This window comes from Manihot esculenta, chromosome 17, assembly GCF_001659605.2.
Source record: "Manihot esculenta cultivar AM560-2 chromosome 17, M.esculenta_v8, whole genome shotgun sequence".
In the NCBI taxonomy this organism is placed as follows: domain Eukaryota; kingdom Viridiplantae; phylum Streptophyta; class Magnoliopsida; order Malpighiales; family Euphorbiaceae; genus Manihot; species Manihot esculenta.
In genome coordinates this window covers 24137166-24154463 of record NC_035177.2, presented here as the reverse complement: position 1 = coordinate 24154463, position 17298 = coordinate 24137166, and the positions used below count along the sequence as shown (strand labels likewise).

Below are 17298 nucleotides of genomic sequence, written 5' to 3'. Positions count from 1 at the left end.
TATAAGAACCTCTCAACGGAAGACACGTTCCACCATTGCCTTCTTAAGCCGTTTAACCGATACATCTCATTTCTACTCCGCCGTCCTTTTCTCTCTTTTCTCTACCACCCAATTCTCCGTTCAAGCTCCGACGGGCTTTCGATCATCCAAACCCAGAGGCGATTCTTCTCATTTATTGATTTTCCTTTTGTTTCATTCTTTTTCGGGTATGTTTCAACTTTTAACTGGCTAGATAATCATTTCTTTCTCTGCTTCACTCCTGTGTGCTGATTGAAGGAAAAATTATGGATCCTCTCTGTTTGGTGGCTTCTTTTGATATCTCTCTGTTTTTTTAAATGCATTTTTTTCCTTTTTGTTTTGGGTTACAGGGAAAATGATAAGACTTTTTGGGCTGGAATTTTATTTATTTATTGTTTTGTTTGTTTCTTTTCTGGGAAGGAATTAGAAAAGGACAAGAAAATTTTATAAATTATCCCTCTTTGCTTGAGAAGTTTAGGCATCGTGGGAACTGTATTGGAGGGAAAATGTTTTATTTATTTAAAATAGGGAAACAAATGTTCTATCTTGTATTAGAGTTTGTCATTGCAGAGAATCAAAATTGATCTTGTTTAATTGGTGACTTTCTACCTAAATTGAAGTATTCTTATACACAGTTCTATTTGGAATTGCTCAAAAGCTCGTATTGTGGCTTAGCAGAGTTTGGAATTTCAGCTTTGAGAATATTTAGGTAGAAATGGATTGGTTAAGTTCTTTTGAGGTGACATTTACCTGACTTTGATAGACATTTTTGTACAATTATTGTGGGATCTTGGAATGTTCATGCTGCGAACTTCCTTCTCTCTGCCCCTGTCAAAACAAGCTCAAGAGCAGTGACAACTTGATTATCTTAAATTGGGCTGGTAGTAAATCCAGTCTGGGAAGATTAACAACTGAAGATATGCTTTAATTAGCTATTGTGCAGTATCTTTCGTTGATAAATAGTCATGGAGTTCTGTTAGATATTTTCCCACTTGCTGGCTCAAAGTAGAAGGCTTTAATTTTCTTTTTCCCTATTTCTGAGCAGAAATAAAAGCGTTCTGCCATATACAGTTTTAACTTTTTCATTAAAGATCATTCTCCTTCAAAATCTACAGACCAACTATGTTTACTTCCTTTTGAAATAAGAGAATGCAAAAGATCCTAATTATAGCACAAGATCTCTGACCCTGTTGAAAATTGCTACTTTTGCTTGATTGTGAGGGTATTGGTCTCATTTATTTCTGGCTTTATAGTTTCTAGGATGTCCTTTTTCATTTGTTAAATCAAACATCTTTTGTGCTTTCATGAGATAATTTTTCATGTTTTGTTAGTTGATGCTGGCATTCCCAATTGATGATGACAACAGTGGCTGTTCCTTCTGGTTGTGTTAAAACAGTAAACATGAATATGGTCTCTTGAAGGTTTGCCAATTGCTAGAGTTGAAGTTCTAGGAAAGTGATAAGGAGGGAATCAACACGTATGAGGAAACTGTTCCTAAATTTTCTTAGGATTCATTTTTGTGCACTTGCACTTTATCATTATGCATGATTTTTCAGCTTATGCAGACATATTTTTCTCAAATTTCTAAGTATGGCTCACGTTCCAGAATCCAGATCCAGTGAAATTACTTTGGAGATGCAAGGATACCGGAGCACATTTTTCACATAGTATTAGTTCTTAAAACAACTGTCTCAGTTGTTAGAATCACACGGTTCAAGAAAAAACCATTTGCTTGAAAATCTAAATGTCAGGATTTGTCTTCTAGATTAGTCAGTGAGTGATCATTGCTTGGATACTTCACATCATTTCTTCTAATAAATTTTTTTTTTTGTTTTTGCGTGTTGGACTTTGTCCTCCAAATTTTAACCAATGAAATTGACAATAATTATATCATTGTTTAAATGAAATAGAAGGCCTATATTGGATTCCCTAAGCAATCAATTTTCTGATTCATTTGTTGTCACCATCACTGTGCCTAATTGAAGCTTGGGAGAAATTTTCATTTGGTTAAAAAGCTTAATCAGCCTGCCTCCCTATTTGTGGAATTTATTTCCTTTTAATAATTCATTTTGTTAAATCTTTTTACGCCTTTATTTTATATCTATTTTTCTTCCCTAATAGAGATCTAGAATATTTTGCTCTTGTAGAGGATGCAATTTTAGAATGCTTTAAAGACTCACTGTTTAAAACACTATATCCTAGTCGGACTAAGAGATCCTTACCAGAAAAGTCAATGCATTGTAATTGTGTTGTATTAGCAACAGAATTAAGCCACAACTAATGAAATTTGCAAGTTTAAAATGAAAATCTATAAATAGAAGAAATGAAAAAAATACTTCAGAACTAGGACACGATGTGTCACATGTTACTAGTGCTGTATTTCTTGCCAATATGTCGTTTTCATTTGATTAGATAATCAAAGTTGTTGATTTCTGGTGTTCCTAATTTATTTATCTATTTGATAGTTGAGTTTTAGTCTTTGGCCTTTTGTTGAATATTGAATGGTGAGGTGGGACCTTTCATTTGGACTTTTTGTGGTACCTAGTTTTTCCTTATTGAAGCAACATAATGGCTTAGAACTTTATGCAATTCTTTGGGTATTTGCCCTGTGAAGCTTTTATATGCAACTGATATATTTACATGTTCTATAATCTGTTCTTGCTGCTTTTCTTTCAAGCTTGGAGTTACAAATCTTTTTTGTTTACATGGTTGATTTGTAAATCTAATAAAATTTAGTAGCTAATTTGTTTTTTTTTTCCTTCTATCTCAAGAGTCAAAGGAAGTCGGTGCCTAAGATGAGCTTCAGAGGCAGATCTACGGACTTTGAGCAATATTTTGCCCGGGAATGGAAATCAGTTGCTGGCTCGGAAAGTTCTAGTGGTTGCTTTGATTGCAATATCTGCTTTGACTTTGCACATGAGCCAGTGGTCACCCTTTGTGGCCACTTGTACTGCTGGCCCTGTATCTATAAATGGCTCCATGTCCAGAGTGCCTCTCTTGCTTCTGATGAGCACCCACAATGCCCAGTCTGCAAATCTGATATATCTCACACCACCATGGTCCCACTTTACGGCCGTGGTCAATCTGCAGCTGAAGCTGAGATCGAGGGGAAAGCACCCAATCCGGACATAGTCATACCTCCTAGGCCATCAGCTTATGGTGCTCAAGCTTTGATATCTAATATACCCCCAACTGGTCAGCAGGCTCCATCCCGTAATCCTTATCACAATCATAACTATAATCCTGATCCATACAGCAGGTTTGAAGAGGCTTCATCATCACCTCCTATACTTAATCTTGGAGGCACCACAGTGACTGGTTTCCACCACCCATTTGTTGGGATGTTTGGTGAGATGGTTTATGCCAGAGTTTTTGGAAACTCACAGAGACTGTACGCATATCCAAATTCATATCACCTAATGGGAAGTAGTAGCCCCAGGTTGAGAAGGCAGGAAATGCAGGCAGACAAATCATTGAACAGAATCTCAATTTTCCTCTTCTGCTGCTTTCTTTTATGTCTTATTGTATTCTGAAAGTAAAATTTAGGCCATTAGCCATTGTGCGGTTTGTACACTTTGTAAAGAGAGGGCAACGGATGTAAGGTTATGAAACATCAATGGAATGAGATATAATATATATATATATATATACATGCAGAATGTTAGAAATTTAACATTAAAACATTTGCCATTTAATGTTGTGTGATTTGGACTCATCTGAGCTTGTTTTCTGCTGGATGTGTTGATACCAATCTTTCTAAGAGCAATTTTTTAAATTATGCATATTTAAAAAAATAATTTTCAAATCATGCAGGATCCGAAAATATTTTTGGATCATGTGTTACTGCCGAACACGCTAGTTTGACATCCATGGTGTCGAACAAATGAAAGTTCGACACCATGGGTGTCGAACTCGTGTAGATTGAGCTTGTTCGGCACTATAAGTGCCGAACAAGGTGATCTGTGCCACGGGAGCAGGTGGCAGTGCTCCGGTGGCTTCCAGCGTGGCATGTTCGGCACCCATGCCACAAGAAGATAACTCTTCGACACTATAAGTGCTGAAGAGCTGTAAAAGCCTGCAGCGCCAGGCTTGCACGACCCTGCATGCATGCACGTGCATGCCACATGCAGGTGCATGCATTGCACAACAATTTGTTCGGCAGTGTTACTGCTGAACAAATTGCTGACAATCCCACGGATGCACAGTGGGCAATAAAATCTCCACGGACCGCACAGTGGACGGTGATAAATCCCAATGGCTAGTTCGGCACCATCACTGCCGAACTAGCCAACGGCTCTCTCTCCCCACTCCCTCTATAAATTATCCCAGAACACACACAACTCTATAAATCACTTTAACCTCCCCTTTTCAATCTTTCTGTATATTACCTTGTCCACTATTTTATAAATTACTCAAAATCTGCTCCTTTTTTATCTTTCTATAAATTACCCCGTCCACTACTCTATAAACTCTCAAAATCTACATTATAGCTCAACAAATTGCGTTCTATACATTATTTATTCTCCTCTACAAATTTCATAAAATTTCTCGTCTTACTCTTATCGATTCGACTAAAAAAAAAGAAACACAGGTAAGTTTTAAAAATTTTATATTCTAAATTTTTGTTTTTTTATGTATATAGTAAATTGATATCAAAATATTTATTAATTTTTTTTTCAGATAAATGGCAGTATCTGCATATGCTAATATTCATTGGGATGATAATATTATAAATAGTTGTAATGGTTACGATTATGATGGAGGTTTTTCAAAGATTATTCCAATGGGTAAACGGATAAGTTTTAATCAACTGGTCGGTAAAATTGCTCGTACAATTGGATTATCCGAGAATAATGAATTTATAAAAATAATTAGTTTTAGAAAACCTACAATTGTGGATGGATCCTTAAAATTTGAATATATCTCCATATGGGGTGAAAATGATGTATCTAGTATGTTTAATTACTTATATCAAATTGGTGGTATGCTTGGTATAAAAATATATGTTAAGATACTTCGTTGTGTTGATACTACAAATGAGGATGCTGATATTGGTCCATCTAGAACTGCTGTGGAATCAAATGATGAACAATGTAAAGAGCAAAATATAGTTGATGATTATTGTTTATCTGATAGTCTTGCAGGACCGTTAATTAATTTATCTGATACAGTACAGAATGAGAACGAGGATGAGGATGAGGACGTGGATGAGGATGAGGATGACGATGATTTATGGATGTCTACTGAGGATGATGAGGATGATAATGGTCATGAGGATAGTGGCAGTGAGTCTCGATATTACAACACACAATTTCCTAATCCTATTGTGCCTGTTGTTCATCCTCCCCCATACGCAGAAATAGACTTCGATTTGCTGAGGGTGGATCCTTATGATAGGCCAGAAGGTCATTCCTTTTGGGATCCTTCTAAAGAGTTTTCAGTTGGGATGATATTTTCTTTGAGAGATGCAGTGGCTGCGGCTGCAAAAGAATATCATTTAAGACATCATCATCAATTTTGTTATCATGAAACAAGAGAGAAGACTTATTCTATAAAGTATAAAGACAAAGACAGTGAGTGTGCATGGAGGCTTCGAGCATCCAAGAAAGAAGGAGAGGATGTATGGAAAATTACGAGATACAGTGGACCGCACACATGTACAAATCCTCAGGTGACAAAAAATCATAGTCAATTGGATGAAAATTTCATTTGTTCGTTCATCTTTGCATTAATTGAATAGCAGCCCGATATAAAAATTGCTGCCCTACAAGCTGAAGTGCGGAATAAATTTGGGTACGAGCCGTCTTATCAAAAAATATGAAAAGCTAAGTAGAAGGCAATTGCAAGGCTTTATGGGGGTTGGGATGAATCATACAGTCGTTTGCGTAGATTCATGACTGCTCTTCATCATTTTAACCCAGAAACAATATATATGATTGAAGATAATCCGCATTGGATAAATGAGCGATTAAATCCTATGTGTCGTGTATTTGACCGTATGTTTTAGGCTTTTAAGCAATCGATTGAGGGATTTAAACATTACCGACTTGTTATCTCAATCGACGGGACATTCTTATATGGAAAATACACGGAGTGTATACTGTGTGCAACTGCACTCGATGGAAATAATCAACTATTTCCATTAGCTTTTGCCATTGTTGATAAGGAGGACGGTGACAATTGGTCATGGTTTATGGATTGCTTAAGGATCTTTGTGACCAACCGAGAAGATTTGTGTGTAATTTCAGATGGGCATGCTGAAATTCTGAAGGCGATGCAGAAATATTGGTGGCAACCTCCAACAGGTCATCATCGTTACTGCATCATACATGTTTTATGTAACGACCCGAAAATCGGACCGCTACCGGCGCTAGGATCCAGGTCGGCTTAAGGCCGCCGGGACCCGTAGCAAGCCTAACATACATCCTGAAAACCTGTTTAATCCCATACATGATCAAGAACATACATAAAAATTTAAAACTTTTCCTTAAAACATCCAACTCAACCTGAACATACATGTACATAGTCATGATCATAATCGTGATCCCTCTGTGGGATCTCATCAATGCCCCAACGGGCGATACAACATGAGATGAGTTGGCTTTCATAAACATTATAACACATTTTTTATCATGTAATAAAAAGGGATACCTCATACACAATGTCAAGCACAATATCTAATCCTCAATATCAATACATGACTGAAACTGTACTTACATAACATTAATACATTTATCATGTCCACACTATCTATTACATAAATCAGACTTCATTACTCTCGTAAACCTCCTGGTCTACCCTGTACTTGCAATCCTGGGGAAATGGGAGAGGGGTGAGCTACTAGAGCCCAGTGAGCAGAATAATAAAAACATTTAAATCATATGGATCATGGAATGCATCACATCACAGCTAATCACATCAAGGGTGAACTTGTCACCAATAGCCCTCTACATGGTCCAACTGTGCCAAAACGTAGAATGGGTCCTGGTCTTTCCCTTACATATCATAACATAACAGTGTCCAACTGTGCCAGAACGTAGAATGGGTCCTGGTCTTTCTCTTACATAGTGCCAGCGAACGTAGAATGGGTCCCACTGGTCTTACTTTCCGTACCGTACATATCACATCGTCATATCATAGATCGAGGGCTATGGATCATCCAACATTCATCCACATCAACATAAAAATATGCAATGCAACATATTCGTGAATTCTAATGCAAGCAACCTAATTCATCACATGGCATTCATGATGCGTGAAACATGCTAAAAAGTTCATTCTTTGCTTTAAAACATAATAAGTTATTCCACTCACCTCTGGATAGCTCTGACCAGACACTGGGGCAACAGACTCACTGCGGGGGTCCTCGGTTCCTCGGGTCCGAACCTACACAGGTGGACTCAAATGAGGGACCAAACATACATGAACATAACTCTAAACTATTCCCCAAAAACCCCCCTAAAACATCATGGAATAAACATAGAAAAACATGCAAGAAATGGCTGAACAGGGCACTTTCGGCGGCCGAAAGTCCCTCCAGAGCTGAAAGTCAGGCAGGTTCGGCGGCACCTTCGGCGGCCGAAACTCCCAGACAGAGGCGAAACTAATGCATGTTCGGCGGCAGGTTCAGCGGCCGAAAGTCCCAGACAGAGACGAAAGTCTCCTTTCGGGGGCAAGTTTCGGCAGCCGAAGGCTATCTCCACAAGCATGTTCGGCGGCCGAAAGTTCCTTCGGCTGCCGAACCTGGTTTCGCCCAGAATGGCAGAAACTCAGCTCCCCTATGCATATATGCCTCCAATCTCATCCAAACATGCATAAACCTATTCTACAACACTCATACTCAAGCATACAAGTTCCTAGGGGCATCAACTAACTAAAACCCCATCTATAACACATCCAACATACATTTGCAAGCCACATTATTCAAAAATCACATCAAAAACCCATAAGCTCAACATAAGCTACACATGCATTTTCTACCCCATGAACTTGCATAAAACTTGTTTAAAACATAATGTAAGCTAGAGATCGACTCTTACCTCTTGAAGATCGAGGGTGGAGGCGATCTAACTTGAAGTTGGAAGAGATTTGAGTTCTTGAACCTCAAAGCTCCAAAACTTGCTCAAAACTTGGAAATCTTCAAAACAAGATGAAAACTAGTGAAAAACTTGAAAGATCTGAAGGAAAAGACTCAAGATCGGTGAGGGGTGGCGGAGAACTCACCTTGGCCGGAAATGGGGAAAAGCTCGCCCGTTTTCGGCTAAGGGACCCTTTTATAGTGGCTGGCCAGGCCACGTTCGGGGGCCGAATGTGCCTCCGCATGCATGCCATGTTCGGCGGCCGAACTTGAGGTTCGGCGGCCGAACCTGGACTTCCCTCACTTATGTTTTCGGGGGCCTAAAGGCGCTCTCGAAGGCATGCATGTTCGGCGGCCGAACTTGAGATTCGGCGGCCGAACCTGAGTTTTCCTCCAAGGTTGTTTTCATGCAAAAACTCATTTCCATTTTACTTAAAACCATGAAATACCTTAAAACATTTTATGAAAACATGATTCTACCCTACTAGGGGCTTCCGACATCCGAGATTCCACCGGATGGTAGGAATTCCGATACCGGAGTCTAGCCGGGTATTACATTCTCCCCCCCTTAAGAACATTCGTCCCCGAATGTACCTCAACTAGCACCTAACATGGCATAAAACATAACATACATACAAAGCTCATAAACACAAGGAGATCTAACCTTAAAAGAGATGAGGGTACTGCTGGAGCATAGACTCCCGTGTCTCCCACGTGCATTCCTCCAAATTGTGGTGGTTCCACAGGACTTTCACCATCGGGATTTCCTTGTTTCTTAACTTTCTGATCTGGGTGTCTATGATCCGTACTGGCTGTTCAACATAGGTGAGATCCTCTTGGACCTCCACATCAGGCTCACTAAGAACCTTGCTCGGATCTGACACAAACTTCCTCAACATTGAAACATGGAAAACCGGATGGATTCTTTCCATAGAAGCAGGTAAATCCAGCTTGTACGACACATTCCCAATCTTTTGCAAGATTTCGAAGGGTCCGATGTATCGTGGGGCTAGTTTACCTTTCTTCCCGAAGCGAACCACTCCTTTCATAGGAGACACCTTGAGCAATAACAGATCCCCCTCCTGAAACTCTACCTGCCTTCTGCGGATGTCTGCATAACTCTTCTGTCTGCTTGCAGCAGTCTTGATCCTTTCTCTGATTATGGGTACTACCCTACTGGTAATCTCTACTAGCTCAGGCCCTGCCAAGGCCTTTTCTCCAACCTCTTCCCAGCAAACAGGTGATCTGCACTTCCTTCCATATAAAGCTTCATATGGAGCCATCCCGATGCTAGCGTGATGGCTGTTATTGTAGGCAAACTCCACCAAAGGTAGATGCTGCCTCCAAGAACCGCCAAAGTCCAGCACACACATTCTGAGCATATCCTCTATGGTCTGGATGGTCCTTTCTGATTGTCCGTCCGTCTGGGGGTGGAAGGCAGTACTGAAATCCAACATGGTACCCATGGCATTCTGCAGACTCCGTCAAAACTTGGAGGTGAACTGGGGCCCTCTATCTGACACTATCGAAACAGGAACCCCATGCAGCCTGATGATCTCGTCCACATATACCTGCGCCAACTTGTCCACCGAGTAGCCACTCCTGACAGGAATGAAGTGAGCAGATTTGGTGAGTCTGTCCACAATCACCCATATGGAGTCCACTCTGTTGGACGCCGCCGGTAACCCCATTACGAAGTCCATAGCTACATTTTCCCATTTCCATTCTGGAATAGGTAGCGGGTTAAGCATTCCAGCCGGCTTCTGATGTTCCAGCTTCACCCTCTGACACACTTCGCAGGCTGACACAAACTGTGCCACTTCTTTCTTCATAGCTGGCCACCAATAAACCTTCTTTAGATCTTGATACATCTTGGTGGCCCCGGGGTGAATGCTGTATCTTGCATTATGAGCCTCTCTCATAATGTCTCCTTTTAGCCCTATGTCATCTGGTACACATAGTCTGCTCCCATAGCGGAGGATCCCCTTGCTGTCGAATCTGAACTCACTGTCATTGCCTGACTGAACAGCCCTGGCAATCTTCACTAACTCCGGGTCCTCATGCTGTTTCTGAGCCACCTGCTCCAGAAACACGGGTGCCACTCTCATCTGGGCCACCAAGGCACCTGTACCAGACAACTCCATCTGTAGACCTTCCTCAATGAGCTTGTAGAACTCCTTCACCACTGGCCTCCTCTCTGCCGATATGTGGGATAAACTGCCGAGTGACTTCCGGCTTAGGGCGTCTGCCACGACATTCGCCTTACCCGGATGATACTGAATCTTGCAATCATAGTCACTCAACAGCTCTACCCATCTTCTCTGTCTCAAATTCAAATCTCTTTGACTCAGGATGTACTGCAGGCTTTTATGATCTGTGAAGATCTCACATTTTACCCCATAGAGGTAGTGCCTCCACATCTTGAGTGCAAAGATTACTGCTGCCATCTCCAGGTCATGTGTGGGGTAATTCAACTCATGCTTCTTCAGCTGTCTAGAAGCATAAGCAATCACCCTCTCGTTCTGCATCAGTACACAACCCAGTCCCACACGGGACGCATCACAAAAGACCGTAAAGTCCTCATCACTAGATGGCAGAGCTAAAACTGGTGCTGAAGTCAACCTCTTCTTAAGCTCTTCAAAACTCTCTTCGCACTGGTCGGTCCACAGAAACTTCTGATTCTTCCTGGTTAGTCTGGTCAGAGGAGCTGCTATCTTCGAGAAGTCCTGAACGAACCTCCTGTAGTAACCTGCCAAACCCAAGAAACTCCTGATTTCCGTCACTGAAGTGGGTCTAGGCCAGTTAGCCACAGTTTCTGCCTTCTTGGGGTCTACCTCAATCCCATTCTCTGACACTACATGCCCCAAGAACGAAATGCTCCTCAGCCAGAACTCACATTTAGAGAACTTGGCATACAAGCCATGTTCCCTCAAAGTCTGCAGAACCAACCTCAGATGATGGGCATGCTCCTCTGCGTTCCTGGAATACACTAAGATATCATCTATGAAGACAATAACGAAGTGATCCAGGTATTGACTAAACACTCTGTTCATGAGATCCATGAATGCTGCAGGGGCATTGGTTAACCCAAACAGCATCACAAGGAACTCAAAATGCCCATATCTGGTCCTGAAAGCTGTCTTTGGCACATCTTCATCCCTTATTCTTAGCTGATGGTACCCCGATCTTAGATCTATTTTGGAGAAACAACCTGCTCCAGCTAGCTGGTCGAATAGATCGTCGATCCTTGGCAATGGGTACTTATTCTTGGTAGTGACTTTGTTCAACTGCCTGTAGTCGATACAAAGTCTAAGGGATCCATCCTTCTTTTTTACGAACAAAACTAGTGCACCCCAAGGTGAGGTGCTCGGTCGGATGAAGCCCTTTTCTACCAGCTCTTGCAACTGCTCTTTCAATTCCTTCAACTCGGCTGGGGCCATCCTGTAGGGAGGGATAGAGATCGGTCTAGCTCCAGGCACCAACTCTATTTCGAACTCTATCTCCCTAGCAGGTGGTAAACCTGGAAGCTCATCAGGAAAGACATCCTGAAACTCTCTGACAACTGGCACTGAGGCTGGCTCCCTGACCTGACTACTAAGCTCTCTCACATGAGCTAAGTACCCCTGACATCCCTTCCTAAGCAACCTACGAGCCTGTAGAGCTGATATCAGACCTCTAGGTGTGTCCCTCTTGTCTCCTCTGAAGACGACCACTGACCCGTTCTGATCTTTGAACCTGACTACCTTGTCTCTGCAGTCCAAGGTAGCACCATGGGTAGATAGCCAATCCATCCCTAGAATGACGTCAAAGTCTGTCAAATCTAGAACCACAAGGTCGGCGGAGAGGCATCTTCCCTCAACAAAAACTGGACTGCACTGGCAGACTGACACTGCCACTGACGGGTCACACTTGGGTCCACTGACCCATAGGGGACACTCTAACCTAGAGACTATAAGATCCAACCTCTCAACGGCTCTCGGAGCAATAAAAGAATGAGATGCACCCGGGTCCATTAATGCATACACATCAGAACACCCAATGACGAGATTACCTGACACCACGGTGTTGGATGTGTTAGCCTCCTGCTGAGTCATGGTGAAGATCCTGGCTGGAGCTGATGGACCTTCACCTCGGGAACCAGAAGAAGAGGCTGCCCCTCTCCCTCTACCTCTGCCACTACCCTGAGTTGTGGCTGGAGCTGCTGGCTGTGCCACACTACCAGAAGCTGTCTGCTGGGGCTGGCCCATAAAAGGTGCTCTAGGACACTCCCGAGCTATGTGTCCTTCCTGTCCACATCTGAAACATGTATTAGTCCCAGCTCGACACACTCCCCTGTGCGGTCTTCCACATCTCTGGCATTCTGTACCATCTGAGCCTGAGCTCGAGCCACCGCCAAAACCCAGACCGGACTTCAGCTTATTCCAAAACTTATTCTTCTTCGGCTTCTTGGTGGTGTTGGCCCACCTCTTCTTACTTGAGCTCTGAGAAGAGAGACCTGGCCCTCCTCTGCCTGGGGTCTTAACCCCTGAAGACTGGGTCACTGACTGTTTCACTGACCCCTCAACTATAGCACTCGCCTCCATCCTTCGAGCCATATCCACCACAGTGTGGAAACTTTCCCTCTCAACTGACTGAATCAACGAGGAGTACCTGGAATGCAGCTTCATAACATACCTCTTGGCTTTCTTCGTATCTGAATCTAAAGCTTGCCCTGAAAAAGGCAATAGCTCTAGGAATTTATCCGTGAACTCCTCTACACCCATATGCTCTGTCTGTCTCAGTTGCTCAAACTCAATCATCTTCAGTTCTCTGGAACTGTCTGGAAAAGCCCATCCAGCGAACTCATTCGCAAATTCCTCCCATGTCATACCGTCTAGTCTCGGGTCCACATAACACTTGAACCATTCCCGTTCCTTCTTGCACTTTAAGGTGAACCCTGCCATCTGAATGGCCCTGCTATCATCCGCCCCTAGCTCATCAGTTATTGTCTTTACTACTCTCAGATACTCAAAGGGGTCATCCCCTGACTTGTATTTGGGAGCATCTAGCTTAAGGTAATCTGTCATCTTTACTTTGCTCCCTCCGGCTGAGCTAGGTCTAGGAGGTTGAGTAACTGGGGCTGCTGGTTCTGTAGGTGGTGGAGGTGGGGGTGCAGCATTCCCCGAGGTGGGGTTTGCCGGGTTTGGATAGAAAGGTGAGGGTGGATAAGCTGGGTACTGTGTGTAAGGTGGATAGAAAGGTGGATAAGGCATGTAGGTAGGGTAGGGGTTAAAGCTGGAAAAATCCGATGTGCCTCCCATCGGATACCCTGAACCCTGTGGGAAGGGTGGATAATGGGGTGGAAAACCATACCCCGAGGCCTGAACGCCTCCTTGAGACTCCCCTGTCCCCTTTTCCTCCATGCTCACATCCAGGTTCCCATCCCTCCTCTGCTCCTCTTCCATAACCTCCCTCACATCTGATGAACTTCCTCCTCTATCTGTCCCCCTTCTGCTAGCATCAAAAGACCTTCTAGGGTCCCTTGACACTCTTTCTCTGTTGGCTCTACAAGACATTGCCCTAGGCAATGTAGGAGGACGGGCGCTCATGCCCTCATCCTCAGGTGGTACTCCAGTCAATCTTGCCGATCGACGGGTTCCTCTCATCCTGTTTTCTGAAAAACAGTACACATCACACAAACATCAGCATCATATGGTTCATGTGGGCACACATGAACGCTCATCACATAAACATATCATTCATATCATAGCATCAATGCACATGTATATAATCATGGCATTTCACATCATCATACAAGACAGGACTCCACATCCTATCCTAGTGGACATGATCTTCCTATTGTGCTTGACCTTCTAGAACATCTATGAGCCCGACACTCTAGGTCCGATCCTATGAACCTAGGGCTCTGATACCATTCTGTAACGACCCGAAAATCGGACCGCTATCGGCGCTAGGATCCAGGTCGGTTGAAGGCCGCCGGGACCCGTAGCAAGCCTAACATACATCCTGAAAACCTGTTTAATCCCATACATGATCAAGAACATACATAAAAATTTAAAACTTTTCCTTAAAACATCCAACTCAACTTGAACATACATGTACATAGTCATGATCATAATCGTGATCCCTCTGTGCGATCTCATCAATGCCTCAACGGGCGATACAATATGAGATGAGTTGGCTTTCATAAACATTATAACACATTTTTGATCATGTAATAAAAAGGGATACCTCATACACAATGTCAAGCACAATATCTAATCCTCAATATCAATACATGACTGAAACTGTACTTACATAACATTAATACATTTATCATGTCCACACTATCTATTACATAAATCAGACTTCATTACTCTCGTAAACCTCCTGGTCTACCCTGTACCTGCAATCCTGGGGAAATGGGAGAGGGGTGAGCTACTAGAGCCCAGTGAGCAGAATAATAAAAACATTTAAATCATATGGATCATGGAATGCATCACATCACAGCTAATCACATCAAGGGTGAACTTGTCACCAATAGCCCTCTACATGGTCCAACTGTGCCAGAACGTAGAATGGGTCCTGGTCTTTCCCTTACATATCATAACATAACAGTGTTCAACTGTGCCAGAACGTAGAATGGGTCCTGGTCTTTCTCTTACATAGTGCCAGCGAACGTAGAATGGGTCCCACTGGTCTTACTTTCCATACCGTACATATCACATCGTCATATCATAGATCGAGGGCTATGGATCATCCAACATTCATCCACATCAACATAAAAATATGCAATGCAACATATTCGTGAATTCTAATGCAAGCAACCTAATTCATCACATGGCATTCATGATGCGTGAAACATGCTAAAAAGTTCATTCTTTGCTTTAAAACATAATAAGTTATTCCACTCACCTCTGGATAGCTCTGACCAGACACTGGGGCAACGACTCACTGCGGGGGTCCTCGGTTCCTCGGGTCCGAACCTACACAGGTGGACTCAAATGAGGGACCAAACATACATGAACATAACTCTAAACTATTCCCCAAAAACCCCCCTAAAACATCATGGAATAAACATAGAAAAACATGCAAGAAAAGGATGAACAGGGCACTTTCGGCGGCAGGTTCGGCGGCCGAAAGTCCCTCCAGAGCCGAAAGTCAGGCAGGTTCGGCGGCACCTTAGACGGCCGAAACTCCCAGACAGAGGCGAAACTCATGCATGTTCGGCGGCAGGTTCGGCGGCCGAAAGTCCCAGACAGAGACGAAAGTCTCCTTTCGGGGGCAAGCTTTGGCAGCCGAAGACTGTCTCCACAAGCATGTTCGGCGGCCGAAAGTTCCTTCGGCTGCCGAACCTGGTTTCGCCCAGAATGGCAGAAACTCAGCTCCCCTATGCATATATGCCTCCAATCTCATCCAAACATGCATAAACCTATTCTACAACACTCATACTCAAGCATACAAGTTCCTAGGGGCATCAACTAACTAAAACCCCATCTATAACACATCCAACATACATTTGCAAGCCACATTGTTCAAAAATCACATCAAAAACCCATAAGCTCAACATAAGCTACACATGCATTTTCTACCCCATGAACTTGCATAAAACTTGTTTAAAACATAATGTAAGCTAGAGATCGACTCTTACCTCTTGAAGATCGAGGGTGGAGGCGATCTAACTTGAAGTTGGAAGAGATTTGAGTTCTTGAACCTCAAAGCTCCAAAACTTGCTCAAAACTTGGAAATCTTCAAAACAAGATGAAAACTAGTGAAAAACTTGAAAGATCTGAAGGAAAAGACTCAAGATCGGTGAGGGGTGGCGGAGAACTCACCTTGGCCGGAAATGGGGAAAAGCTCGCCCGTTTTCGGCTAAGGGACCCTTTTATAGTGGCTGGCCAGGCCACGTTCGGGGGCCGAATGTGCCTCCGCATGCATGCCATGTTCGGCGGCCGAACTTGAGGTTTGGCGGCCGAACCTGGACTTCCCTCACTTATGCTTTCGGGGGCCTAAAGACGCTCCCGAAGGCATGCATGTTCGGCGGCCGAACTTGAGATTCGGCGGCCGAACCTGAGTTTTCTTCCAAGGTTGTTTTCATGCAAAAACTCATTTTCATTTTACTTAAAACCATGAAATACCTTAAAACATTTTATGAAAACATGATTCTACCCTACTAGGGGCTTCCAACATCTGAGATTCCACCGGACGGTAGGAATTCCGATACCGGAGTCTAGCCGGGTATTACATTTTGAGTAATTATATTAAGACATTCAAAAATGCAGCAATAAAGGAAGTGTTGCGCAAGGCAGGTATGTTTCATGTTTCAATACGAATAATGCCTAATTTTTTAAATTTAAATTCACTTTTGACTTGTGCTAATTTTACTTTGATGAAATTGTTATTTATATCAGCAAATGAAAACCAGAAAAGAAAGTTTTTCGAGGTAATGAACAATATTCGGGAGGTGCACCCAGAATCATATGATTGGGCAATGAAGATAAATTTAGAGAAATGGACGAGATCACACGATGGTGGACCGAGGTATGGCGTGATGACAACAAACATGGTAGAATCGCTAGATGGCATGATGAAAGGATTTCGAGAGTTGCCAATAATGACAATGGTTGAAAGAATATTTTTCCAGTGTGTCCATTATTTTGATACGCAGAGGACAACATTTTTGGATCAACAAAGCAAATGTTATGTTTTCAGTTAGTATTATAGTGAAACTCTGCGTGCGAATGCAATTAAAGCAAATGGACATAGAGTTAGACAGTTCAATAGTCAGACAATGGTTTGCGAAATAATTACTGCAAATGGTAGGCAAAAGCAAGTGGTCAAACTCATGGATCAAACATGTACATGTGGCAAATTTCAGGAGATAAGAATACCATGTTCTCATGCTATTGCTGCATGCATGTCACATTCAATTGACTACGAACAATTTGTATCTGACTATTATAAATTGGATCGTACTATCCAATGTTACGTGTACACATTCCATCCTCTTGGACATCCTGACTATTGGCCTGCAGCAGATGGACTTCCTCTCGTGCCTGACATTTCTAGAACAAGGAAGAAGGGACGGCCAAGGTTTTCTAGAATACGTAATGAGATGAACTGGAGGTCAAACAAAATAAAAGAAATGTCCAGGGTCCATTATTCCATATGTGGCAGGGTGGGGCATAATAAGAAAACTTGTATGGGTAGAGAATCAAGTAGAT

The 17298-nt window shown here is 42.7% G+C and overlaps 1 protein-coding gene across 3 annotated transcripts; it reads left to right on the top strand.

The window, feature by feature from the left end:
• The first annotated feature begins 11 nt into the window (after window positions 1-11).
• LOC110605455 (E3 ubiquitin-protein ligase RMA1H1) lies at window positions 12-3708 on the top strand. 3 transcript variants are annotated; one of them, XM_021744048.2, is made up of 2 exons: window positions 12-206; window positions 2792-3708. In XM_021744048.2, the coding sequence occupies exon 2, from the start codon at window positions 2814-2816 to the stop codon at window positions 3549-3551; it is 738 nt and encodes a 245-aa protein (XP_021599740.1). In that variant the 5' UTR covers window positions 12-206; window positions 2792-2813; the 3' UTR covers window positions 3552-3708. The 3 variants fall into 3 exon arrangements, with proteins under 3 accessions (XP_021599740.1, XP_021599739.1, XP_021599737.1); XM_021744047.2 differs by having other exon boundaries at window positions 12-1495; window positions 2790-3708; XM_021744045.2 differs by having other exon boundaries at window positions 13-206; window positions 1350-3708.
• Window positions 3709-17298: the final 13590 nt, after the last annotated feature.

Coding starts and splice junctions, on each gene's coding strand:
- LOC110605455 (XM_021744048.2), top strand. CDS start 2,814: ATGAGCTTCAGAGGCAGATCTACGGACTTTGAGCAATATTTTGCCCGG.